We start from the raw sequence: 12,509 nt of genomic DNA, 5'->3' as shown, positions 1-12,509 counted from the left end.
GTACAGCCCCCCCACCCACCCATCTTCCACACACAAACACATTTTTAGTGTACCGGTAGAGTTACATGGATAAAATATGTGCTATTTTTAAAGTCACACCTTATATTTTACTTCCGCTTTGATCCCTCACAAGAGCCAAGAGCTTCTCTTCAAATTCACACACTTTCATTGAAAGCTGCATAGTCAAAAACAGGTGTGAATGTCAGGCTTTAGAGTCTTCACAGTATTTCTGTAGCCAAAAGACAAACACACACACACCTACCAATGCAGTCTCTCACATAGTCCCAGTGTTGTGCCAACTGTTTATTTATCTCAGTAACATAGAATGTAAACGTGTGTTTGGTACCTATAACCCTACAGTATAACTGAACTGTATTACTAACATGGCCTTATAAATACTAACTCGGGTCATGTTTCCATTTCTTATCGTTGAACAGTTTCATCTGTTTCTAGTAAAGTGGATCTATGGATTTCCCTCTGTAACTCTGTAGCTCTTTGCTGGGTCGGGTTTTCTAAAAGTGCTTTAGTGCCAACATCATCAGTTCCCTGTTGTAGGTCAGTGACTACAGATGATCTTGGTGCTGTGACGGCTTTGGGAATCCCAGCCCTCTGTTTACTTGTAGAGCTTTGACAGGACAGGCTCTCTCTCTCTATCTCTTCTCTCTCTCTCTATCTCTTCTCTCTCTCTCTATCTCTTCTCTCTTCTCTCTCTCTATCTCTTCTCTCTCTCTCTCTCTCTCTCTCTGTCTCTCTCTCTCTCTCTCTAACTGCCCTGTGGTTTCTTATTGCCCCTCTTCCTTGTGTCCCCACAGAGTGCCTTTGTTGATAGCTTGGAAGGAGACAGTCCCTTTACCAAGAAGCAGGTCTTTACCCACGAATTCCCTCTTTTCCTTCTGCATTTTCTCTCTGCATTGCGCTGGACTTTTTGCACTCCTCTCCCACATCCCTGCCACCTTCTTTTTGCTGTCTTTTTTCTCTCTCCCCCTGCCTTTCTTTCTCCTTCTTCCTTTTTTCTTTCTCTCCTCATCTTCCTTCTCCCGTCATTTAACCTCATCCGCACATGTTGGGATGCACCAGAACTATTTAACTATATTTTACCATTTTCACATGTTGATTTAATTCTGATTTGTATCTACAAAGAAAAGGATGAAAAAAGTTGAATGTTCTTGGTGCAGCCTTGGTCTTTGCTTCAATTCCACTTAATTCACTCCACCTGCATATTTGTTTCACTTTCCTTTTTGTCTGTCCTATATTTCTCTTTCCTTTACTCTAACTTATCTTCCTTTTACACCTATCTTTTTAATTATTTTTGCCATGTCTGTTTCCTCCATTCCCATTGACATTTTTTAAAATGTTATTGTTACCCTCCTGAGATCCTTCATTTCCTCCTCTGTTCTTCCACCTTCTCCTAATCCCTTTCCTATTTTTTTCCTCTTCGTTCTTTTGCTCTTCCTGTTCACGTCTTCCTTTTCCTACCTGTGCCTCTACTTTCTTAACTTCCTTTCTGTGCTTACTCCACCATTCCATTCTCCTCTCCGCCTCTTTCTCCACCATCAACTAACACTGCCACCACATACTGCCCCTCCCCTCTTCTTCATACCCTATTTCTTCCTCCTCTCTCCTCCTCCTCCTCCTCCACTGTGGCCTGCTCAGTTCGGGGGTGTGGGGTTTGAGAGACAGGGCTGACTTGCTGGCTGTTGTCATTGGCGCTGGAGCGGTCACTATCCACTATCCCATAAAGACAGTCACTTCAGACATCTACAGTAGTAGCATCTTCCCTGTAGTTTCATCACATCGCTACTGGGTTTGGCCTCAAAAATCACCTTGCACTGTAGACTCTGGACTAGGGGTCAATGTCATGAAAATGCATTCATTGAGGAGGTGAACTGAGATCGCTATGGACATAGTTTTACTTCTGTAGGTGTTGTACTTGGGTTTCACTTGACCTCTCTCTTAAATGGATGTCATTGAAAGCAGTTGCCCCCTAACCCTGGTAGAAAAACAATAGCTCTAGTCCCACATAGCAGAGAATGGCTTCTCCATAGAGAATGGCTCACGACACAGTTTCTCCTCCTCTCTCCCTCCCTCCCTCCACTTCACCATACACTCACTCTACTCTTCACGTAGTCCAGCATTAGTACTACCACTGACGCACCATACATCAACTGCACTAGCTCAACTAATGTCCAGAACGCTGACTCATGCCTGATGCTTGCACTATTGCCACAGTCATTCATTAGAGAATTTGTTTGAACTGAGATACTGTGTTTGTATGTGTGTGAAAGTGTGATTCGCACTTGAACTGAAATGGGATTGTTTGCAGATAAGAGCTAAAAATGAAGTCTTAGCCTTATTGGGTCTTGCTTGCATTTTTCTGCCTGTATCTTTTGAAGTGCAATTGTGTGGTAAGTTGAATCAGAAATGTTGCTTGCAGTTGCTGTTGCTAAGTTGTGTTGTTGTCCCACTTTAAGTAAATGTGACATTGACTTTAGCTGTCTTTTCTGGAGTTTGGTAATCCAGTGGTTTTCAACATGACAGGGGACTTTACAAGACAAAAGAAAAGAGAAGATTTGGGAAAATATATTTCTTCACTTAGATATTAGAGTTAGGTGAAGATTTATATCACTCTCATGTCTGTGTGATAAATATGAAGCTACAGCCAGCGGCCAGTTAGCTTAGCTTAATGTAAAGACTGAAAGCAGGGGGAAATAGCTGGGTGGTTAAAATGGCTCTGTCCAAAGGTTGAAAAAAATCAACCTACCATCAAGTTGGCGGATAATATAAAGCTAAATTAAATATTAAGGTACAGCAAAGAGACAGTTAGCTTAGTTTAGCGTAAGGACTTGTAGCAGGGGGAAACAGCTAGCCTTGCACTGTCCAGAGGTTAAAAATGTACCGAACAGCATCTCAAAATGTAACATGTTAATTTGTGTTGTGGACAAAGTCAGGCTAACTGTTTCTCACTTTTTCCAGTTATTATGCTAAGCTAAGATAACTGTCTGCTGTAGCTTCAATTATAAAAAATTAAAACTGCACACCTAAAGCAAACACCCACACAGGTGTTTTCACTTATGTTGTTTAATTAAGCCTCGTCTCAGGAGTGTGTGGCTGTGTACAATCCTCGAATGACATATGCCTGTTAGTTTTTTTGCACCTTGCGACAACTTAGACCTTTATCATAACCTTAGGTTTGGTGACATGTAATTCTTTACTTAAACTTGCACTTTGCCAGAGGTCTAGTCAGCCATGGTTATTAAAAACACCTTTTTAGGTATGCAATATCTTTAACTGACAGATATGACAGAAGTATCAATCTTATCTTCTCATCTTATTTTATTCCAATAGGGAAAAAGTACATTTAACAAAATGTCAAATAATTCCTTTGAAAGATGAGACCAGTGTTTCCTTTTTATGTTTGTGTGAGTCATTTGGGAGTCACCCACACTGCAAAACTTATTGCTTTTATTATTTCTTAGGCTGTACATGGTATGTTTTAATTCTGGCCAATATGTGATATAACTGAAATAACCATGTCAGTAGCTTTCTGTAATGCTTTGTCTGTAAGAAACGCATCTGTCTTGTGCATTATTACTGTTGACATACAAATTTGATATTGTATGCATCCAGATGAAATGACAACATATGAAACTGGCACATGTCTAGATTGAAAATGCCAGATGAAATAAGTTTTTTTTTCACTTTGCATTGATATTAAAAACACACCAGTATTACCCACATGAAGGAATGAAAATTCTGTCTGGGCAACTTACAGTCTACCTGAGGTCTGAATGTAGCTTACTGTATCTGTTTCTGCTTTACATTATTCCTGTTGTTGTCATCAGACAGTCATTGCACTTGGGATAAAAAAAAAAATCCTACTTTATATACAATGCATTGTAAAATGAAATATAATGAGGAAAACTAGATGTAGACACCAGTATATTATCCATAACTCAAAATAAAACCAGTTCTCTCCTTTAACTTGACCTCTTCAAAATAATGGACATGACCAGTATAGTGATGTTTAAAGCTTTCCAAGAACATTAACCTTTTAACATACCTGTTTTGTTCGAAAGTAGGTTTTAAAGTGTTAAAATTAACCATTCATCACTCTATCAAATGGATATTTCTACGTCTGGTACATCATTTTATTCTCAATGTGCAAACAAGCTAACAGCATGAGTTAGTTTGTTGAAGAATTAAAGCTTATATACTGCCAAAGCTATCAGGTAGCAGGTATCAAGTGTGTGTGTTGGATTTTAGTTATTATTAGTTATTACAAGTTACACGTTATTACACAGATTTACAATTTTGCTGCTGGTATTTAAGAACATTTTAAAATATAGGATGGTGTTAGTTACTCAGTCTCATGCTAAACACCCGTCCTCTCTCTCTCTCCCAGCCCCTGGTTAAGCAGGACAGCCTCGACACGTACAACGAACGGGACCCCTTCAAAAACGACGATGCCCGGGATGAGGAGGAGGACCCCGAGGACACGGACAGCGGCATCGAGGGCGAGGTGGACCCCCTGGACCGGGATGTCATCATCCAGCCTCCACCACCACCGCCTCCTTTGAGACCTCCGACAGAGAGGGTCAACTTCCCCAAGGGCCTCCCCTGGGCCCCTAAAGTCAGGTTAATTGCTCAGTTTTTGTTTCTTATTTAGCTTTAGGCAGCAAGTATTTAAACAAGGTAAGGCAAGGTTACAGATATACACCTGTTCCCAAAGTTTGAAAAAGTGCTTTAAAGTGCTCTCTTATAGTTTTATTTCTTCCTTAATTCAGGATAAATTATGCTGATTATATCCATACGTAGGCCTGAAAGTGTTACAGCACACAAAATGGCATTAAAAACAGCTTCTGTGAGACCTTTCTGTGAAAAATAATACAGGTATTCATTACTGTGACTAACAAAGATGATCCCTAGCTGACTTTTCATTGGTTTAACAGCATTTAGCTTTTATTCCACAGAATAAATACTCCAAATGATGGTTGGCCGCTTGCCATTTTGACCACTACAGTAGAGAAAACTTCCCACCCACAGCCAGGATTAACACCATTTGGCTGGCAGCTGGTGTCAGTTTCCCAACCTGACTCTGTGCCATCATTTGAGTTAAAAGTTAAAACTAAATATAAAAAATATATATATATATCTCGATTTTCTTTCTTATTATCATCCAGCAATATGCTCTCCATCTGTGTTTTCCAGACAGTAGCCTGTGTGTCTCTCCAGGGTGCTGTGGCTGCTGCTTTGGGACATGAATAATGCATCTGAGAGAGGACACAAAGACACTATAGCATTGCATTTACAATGCATTCAGTATCAGCAAACCTATATTCTGTTTCTCCTTGAGCGAACCTTATCATTAAGTGTGTTTATTTCCATGTCTTTGGTTCACAGTGCTGCAACATAGGAGCAGAAGAAGGTTGTGAACCTTTTGCACGCAGTGTGACTGATGAGATTTGAGAAAGCTAATGTGTGTGTTTGCGAGGGTGTGTGCACATGAGTGCTCCCTTGAAAAACAGCTGATTTGTTGCCTGTTCGGATACACAATTGTGGCAGCCTTAGACGAATCTAAAATCTGACTGCAGCCTGCCTGTCTGTTCACAGGGAGAAAGACATCGAGCACTTCCTAGAGACCAGTAGAAACAAATTCATCGGCTTTACACTGGGAAAGTGGGTATCTCATCTGATACAATAAGACCTCTTAATATTTTTAAAAATGTTTTCCTCTTTTAGTCTGGTGTAACTGTTCATTGTTTTGTAGTGACACAGAGACCTTGGTTGGCTTGCCCAGACCCATCCACGAGAGTGTCAAGACTCTTAAACAGGTGAGCGAGGAAATCACTGATGTAGCATCTCATTCTCTCTATATTTTTGACTCATTTGAGAACTAATACACAGATTCCCATTTACAAACGTCCTCATCCACTTTATTATTATGCCACCATGATGGCGACAGCCAGGGCCAGAGGCATGATGTTTTTGAACTGTCTGTCCCATTCTCGTGAACGCAATATCTAAGTAACTTCTTGAGGGAATTTCTTCACATCTGGCACAAACATTCTGGCCATTATTCAATGCTGTAACTCGGGAAGTTGAGCTTGTGACCATATTTCCTGCAACTTGTTTGGAGGCATGCGACCGTGAGGTTGTAATTCTAGTTCGTCTTTGCATTGGCTCATTGCGGTCTCTTAATCAATACTCCCTCGCTGCTGAATCTCCTGACACTGGCATCCCACTCAAAAATCTATACCTCCTGTTTAAACAGACTGAAAAGTGTAGTTAGACAGAGGAATATACCCTTGGTTGTCAGTTGGCCATGCTAATTAACACTTTGTCTTTTACTTTTATTAACAGTAATTTGTCGTTGTCTTTCTTCTCCAGCACAAATATGTGTCTATTGCCGAAGTCCAGATCAAGAGGGAGGAGGAGCTACAACAGTGTCCAATGACTCTGGTCAGTAATGTTACCAACCATACAGTATATATATATATATATATATATATATATACACACATAACATTAACAGAATATTTAAAGTGACAAATATTTAATCAGACTACTACAAAAAAATGCTCTTTTGTTTGTGTCTGAAATGTCATGTGTGTGTTGTGTTGTACAGGGTGAGGAGGAGGTGGAGGAGACACCAGCAGAGATATTGTACCTGGGCATGCTTCCTAACCTTTCCCAGTATGTGGTGAGTAGCTCATAATACTAGGACTTTTGACATTATTTATTTTGGCATTATTGCTCTTTGTTTGATGTGGTCACCACCCAGAACAGCATATGGAATTTTCCATTTAACCATGGAAACACACTACATCACACTTATCTGCTATAAAATGTGTTGTTATCCAGCAAAATAATGTTGCAATGTTCCAAAACTTGCTGGATTCAGACAAACTTTAGTAAAACGTTGCAGTTAATTCAGTTAAATTTAAATTTAAATACATGTTTCAAGCTGTGTCTAGGTGTAATGTTTTACATTGTTATTTTTCTGTGTCAGATCGCCCTCCTGAAGCTGCTGCTGGCCGCAGCTCCCACCTCCAAGGCCAAAACGGACTCTATCAACATCCTGGCTGATGTGCTGCCCGAGGAGATGCCGTAAGTACTGTGGAAAGACCGCTGCATTTCTTAAAGCTGCAGAGCCACATACAGTACATCTGTATGCTGTCAGTGTCACCACCTTTTACATGTGCTGTTTATTGAGCATCTTCAAACTGAAGCTACAGATGTTCACATAAGATTTTTCTGGGTTGATGAAATACTCTCAGAAATACACTTATTATGGGTTGATTTTGGTCTACGGGAGCGTCCAGCTTTAGAGCAGATGACACTGACAGTTTCCCTGTTGAGAAAAGAATAAAAACCACCAAAAGATTCACAACCCTGTCTGACATTTTCATGACTGAAATTCATACGACTTGAAATTCTACACCAGCTGGAAAAACCTCTGATGCATCAGCAACAGACTAATGAAAGTATCTGCTTGTTTTCAAAGGGGAGTGAAGAGTCTGTCTCTTAATGCCTATGTTTTTTTCTCTTATTGAGACACAGCTGTATTATTACAGACTTGAAGGCCTTACAATATGTGTGTGTGTGTGTGTGTGTGTGTCCTCCAGTATCACAGTCCTTCAGAGCATGAAGCTGGGAATTGACGTGAACCGTCACAAGGAAATCATCGTCAAGGCCATCTCTGCTCTGCTGCTGCTGCTCCTCAAGCACTTCAAGCTCAACCATATCTATCAGGTTACACACATACACAGACCATACACACCTTCAGTCCTCCTTCCTACAGGCACGTCGCATTACCGTCGTTCTCGCTTCTTTCATTTTTCTTCTCTTTATCCACCTTGCCCCCCCCCTCCAGTGCACACATACACTAATAACCATGCACCTCCCCCACTATCCTCCACCTGATTATCCGGTCAAGCGTGCAATTACTTTCCTCCTTTCATCCTCCTACTCCTCCCCCCACCTTTGGACCCCTCCTCCTCACACCTCACAACCTGCATCAGCCTTATAGACTCACAGTTGGAGCTCTGTCCGTCTCAGTGGATACAGGAAAGGGAGAGAGGTCAAAAGAGAGCATGTGGTCTAAAATCTGCTCTTTTTTTGAGGAGGATTTGGCCTGAATTCAGGTGCTCAATATCTTGTTTTATTTCTACTATCAGCAGTACTTTGGTTCAGTGGGCTGGGGATATTTTCTATTGCTAGGAAGCGACATTCCTTCACACTGTTTTAATTGGCTGCGCTTTACAGTTGCAGTTGTAGCGCCCTCTGCTGCCACAAAAGGAGATTACATTTCGACGCATTAGCAGAATGCAGCTGTAGTGGGAAGTCATATCGATTAGTCTTGTACATTATTTGACCTCCACACTAACACTGTATTATAACAGCTGATTTTAAGAATAAATTAGTTAGTCAGGAATCATTGCATGTAGAAAATAAGGCAAAAATACAGCACATTTTAAATAACCACAGTCAATAAAATACTGAAATATGAGCTCATGAGAGTTTCAGCAGCAAAATCGCTCCTGGTTTTAATCTTCTTGGATGAGGTGAAGGATTTATATTGCTGCCACACGAGGATAAAAATATCCTGGTTCTTGACCTTTTCCCCACAAAGGAAACTCATCAATGATACAGGATTATTGGCTAAAGGATTATTTTTTTCCCTTATTTCTAGAGATATGGATTTTTTTTTTCTTTGTCCCACTGACATCGTCATCTGTCTGTCCTTTACTGTGCCTTTTACAACATCTAAAAACTGCTTCGTGACTATGAAATAAGTTATTTTTTGTAAGACCAAAGGATAAAATCAGACTTGTGATCATTAAAGTTACATTTTTAGTCGGTGCTCTTTTCCAGGCTGTCAAACTCTCTAATTCTTTCACACTGCCGCCTCCTCTATTCCTGCAGTTTGAAATTGTGTCCCAGCACCTGGTGTTTGCCAACTGTATCCCACTCATCCTCAAGTTCTTCAACCAGAACATCATGTCCTACATCAGCGCCAAAAACAGGTAGGATCCTTTTCTCTTGCACTATAAATCAACACACGGCAGGCTTAGTTTGACACAAATAAGCTCTAACACTTGGTCAAGACTATGTTTAAATTGGCAGCCTCTCTTAATAGCAAAGTTTATTTCTCAATGTCCCACCAAAGAAAACACACTGCTGTATGCTCCTATTCCCACTGAAAGCACTCTACACCGATTGTAAAATTTCTCAAAGGAAAAATTGGACACTGTGTTTTTGAGAGTACAAAATAGGTAGCTTGGCATTATGGGTGTGACTTTCAGGAGGTGGAACAGATGGCCACACAGCAGCAATGCAGTGACAGGAAACTCAGGTGTGAAAGAAAAAATAACAAAACATGACGCTACAAAGTAGGTGAAAGGAGACCGAGTCAGGATCGAGTCAGTCTGTTTGGCTTATGTGCAGACTATAAAACTGGACTGTATAAATTATGAATACATGTAATCTGATGCAGCATCAAACGATCAAAAAATGTATGTATACAGTATATATAATGATGAGTTGATCTGTAATGTGCTTCTTGTGTGTTTATGTGTGTTTTCATCGCAGTATCTGTGTACTGGACTTTCCCCACTGTGTGGTGCATGAGATGCCTGAGCTCACAGCTGAGAGCTTGGTGAGTGAAAACGCCTGATTGATCCGTAATGTATGAAGAAGTAGCAATTAGGAATGTAGTCTTCGAAATATCATTATCACTTCACTTTGTGTGTGTGTGTGTGTGTGTGTGTGTGTGTGTGTGTGTGTGTGTGTGTGTGTGTGTGTGTGTTTTCAGGAGGCAGGAGACAGCAACCAATTCTGCTGGAGGAACCTGTTCTCTTGTATCAACCTGCTGAGAATCCTGAACAAGCTGACCAAGTGGAAACACTCCAGGACCATGGTGAGTAATCCTGAATCACAGCAAGGCCTTGAAGCATTGGGATTAAATTTTCATCTTGTTCCACTATGTGTAAAAAAAAAAAAAAAAAAAAAAAAGTTTCCATCCTAACGTGTCTTGTGATACGATATGACAAGTTTTGAGTCTAAAAAATCTTGTTTTTAAGGTCAGTGTGAAGAGAAAAAACCAAGGAGGACTGCAAAACAAATGTTTCCGCTATGGATGGATGTTTTGTTTGTAACAAGCCTTTGGTCGGCCACAGCATGCTTAAACAGACGTCCCCTCTTTATTCCCAATTTCTTGCCAGATGCTGGTGGTGTTCAAGTCCGCCCCCATCCTGAAGAGAGCTTTGAAGGTGAAACAGGCCATGATGCAGCTCTACGTTCTCAAGCTGCTTAAGATCCAGACCAAGTACTTGGGCCGCCAGTGGAGGAAGAGCAATATGAAGACCATGTCAGCCATCTACCAGAAAGTCCGCCACAGACTCAATGACGACTGGGCCTATGGAAATGGTAACGATTATTTAAACTATTTAAACTGGTCAGTTTGGTTTAAGCTGAGCTGATAAAGAACTGTTTTGTCAGTGTAGAGATGGTGATTCACATCCAACATGAGTCAGTTAGTGCGTTGCCACACTTAATTACAGATTGTGCCTCACTTTAATTTTTCTTTCAAGTTTTGATTAGGACTTTTTGTGCATTACGGACATTTACTGATTAAATATCCACAGCAACTTCTATGTTTTTTTTACCTTAACAGAAGTTTTAGCATTTGATACAGCCATAGTCATTAATTCATAGTACAGAGATTATGCAGTTTAAACCATGACTAATGAATTAACTGAGAAATAAAAAAGGGACATAGTAAATATTGACATGATGAAATAAACAGGAACAATTAATGCATAAATTAAATTAGAGTAGGTTCGATGATCAATAGATTTAAGGATAATGTGCAAAACGCAATCTGGCCCTTAATCATCATTCACCTGGAGCCATAAATCCATTCAGCCTCTCAGGTCTTCATAAATGAAGTGGTCATGGTAATAATTAGTCCCAGCAGTCCTCCTCCGCCTTCACACACACAGCTGATTAATAGAACAAAGACATCCCAAAGCTGTGTGAACATTTCAGGTCAATACATGCTAATTGTACAATTAATGGTGGATGTGTACATGTGTGTTTATGTATCTGTCTATGGTTATTGTGTGTGTGTGTGTGTGTGTGTGTGTGTGTGTGCGTGCGTGCGTGCGTGTGTGTGTTTGTGAGAAATACAATGCTTCAACAGCCACTGGCAAGCAGGATTGCGTTGCCATAGCAACAGAGAACAGGGGGACATTTCAGGGTCACGGTCCCTTGCGGGAGAGCAAGTGATCTGTCGCCACCAGTGTTAGAGAGGATAGATGGGATGGTAGGAGTAAGGGGGAGAGGAGGGGAGGATGATAAGAGGTGGAAGGTGTGTTAGGTTTTGCGTCATTGCTGAGAAAAATTAGGTTTTTTACATTTAACATATGAGGTGAAAGGCATAAGTGTGAACATTCAAGCATACATAGAAAAAAGTGTCTTTGCGATTGATTAAATATTCCCTCCTCTCGTCCCAGATATTGATGCTCGACCCTGGGACTTCCAGGCGGAGGAGTGCGCCCTGCGTGAGAGCATCGAGAAGTTCAACAGCCGCCGCTACGACAAGAATAAGAATGGGGACTTCACGCCCGTGGACAACTGCCTGCAGAGTGTGCTGGGCCAGCGCGTGGATCTACCCGAGGACTTCCACTACAGCTACGAGATGTGGCTGGAGAGAGAGGTGTTCTCCCAGCCGATCCAGTGGGAGGGGCTGCTGCAGAATCCGTGATGGAGGGGAGGGAGAGAGAGTGGGGGGGTGGGGGGGGTGACAGAGGAGAGGTCACATGTGAGCTTGGGGTGGTTTTAGGGTGTGGCGCTACTGCAAAAATGGAGTACAAGGAGAACAGGAGGGAGGAATAGGGGCTTCTCTGCACATCAGTGATGTGGAGGGAAGGGGGGGGGGGATAAAGAAAAAAAAGAGACTGGAGACGGAGAAGTCACCTCCCAGGTCAGGCAGTGATGGGAGGAGATTGAGTATGACGCAAAGTTGACGAGCAAATGGAGCTTCCTACTGTGAGCTCAGCACAAATAGATGCCACACGCACACACGCACACACACACAAACACACACACACACACACACACATACATACACACACACCTGACGTTAACATGTGCCTATGACTACTGTGAACACACATGGAGGTGACAGACAAGAACAGAGGTAGCAGAAACATCTTGTATCACTGTAGCAGGAGACTGTTGTGGCCAGTTATACTGCCCCCCCCCCCCCCCCCCCCCCCCATGTTACACAACAACACAAAAGTTCAGTTTCTACTGTATGTCCCCCTTTATAAAATGTTGGTGCTTTTTGACTCCTTGGTGATGTTTTCCTATTTATTTCTATCCATGTGTGTAGTTTAAGCATTTTATGATACATGATTTTTTGAAAGAAGATGTAAATTTAAATGATTTCTAATCAGTTAATGCCTTTTTTTAATTTTGTCACAGAGCCTATTGGGTTGTAGTTT

The 12,509-nt window shown here is 41.3% G+C and overlaps 1 protein-coding gene across 3 annotated transcripts in view; it reads left to right on the top strand.

Annotated features, from left to right (window-relative positions):
* The window catches only part of strip2 (striatin interacting protein 2), a 25,672-nt gene extending 13,885 nt beyond the window's left edge, over nucleotides 1-11,787 (top strand). For 2 of the 3 annotated variants that reach the window (XM_023402042.2, XM_023402040.2), the window contains exons 10-22: nucleotides 813-863; nucleotides 4,403-4,635; nucleotides 5,611-5,676; nucleotides 5,768-5,831; nucleotides 6,388-6,459; nucleotides 6,626-6,700; nucleotides 7,010-7,107; nucleotides 7,626-7,752; nucleotides 8,926-9,026; nucleotides 9,592-9,658; nucleotides 9,815-9,919; nucleotides 10,224-10,428; nucleotides 11,517-11,787. In XM_023402042.2, the coding sequence (XP_023257810.1) occupies nucleotides 813-863; nucleotides 4,403-4,635; nucleotides 5,611-5,676; nucleotides 5,768-5,831; nucleotides 6,388-6,459; nucleotides 6,626-6,700; nucleotides 7,010-7,107; nucleotides 7,626-7,752; nucleotides 8,926-9,026; nucleotides 9,592-9,658; nucleotides 9,815-9,919; nucleotides 10,224-10,428; nucleotides 11,517-11,767 (1,515 nt within the window). In that variant the 3' untranslated portion in view covers nucleotides 11,768-11,787. The remainder of the gene's footprint in view (nucleotides 1-812; nucleotides 864-4,402; nucleotides 4,636-5,610; nucleotides 5,677-5,767; nucleotides 5,832-6,387; nucleotides 6,460-6,625; nucleotides 6,701-7,009; nucleotides 7,108-7,625; nucleotides 7,753-8,925; nucleotides 9,027-9,591; nucleotides 9,659-9,814; nucleotides 9,920-10,223; nucleotides 10,429-11,516) is intronic. The other variant, XM_023402041.2, reaches the window with a different exon arrangement.
* Nucleotides 11,788-12,509: the final 722 nt, after the last annotated feature.

Source organism: Seriola lalandi, unplaced genomic scaffold (genome assembly GCF_002814215.2).
Source record: "Seriola lalandi dorsalis isolate HSWRI2012SDOR001 ecotype SW California unplaced genomic scaffold, Sedor1 jcf7180002053896, whole genome shotgun sequence".
Classification (NCBI taxonomy): domain Eukaryota; kingdom Metazoa; phylum Chordata; class Actinopteri; order Carangiformes; family Carangidae; genus Seriola; species Seriola lalandi.
This window is presented reverse-complemented; position numbering and strand designations above follow the sequence as displayed.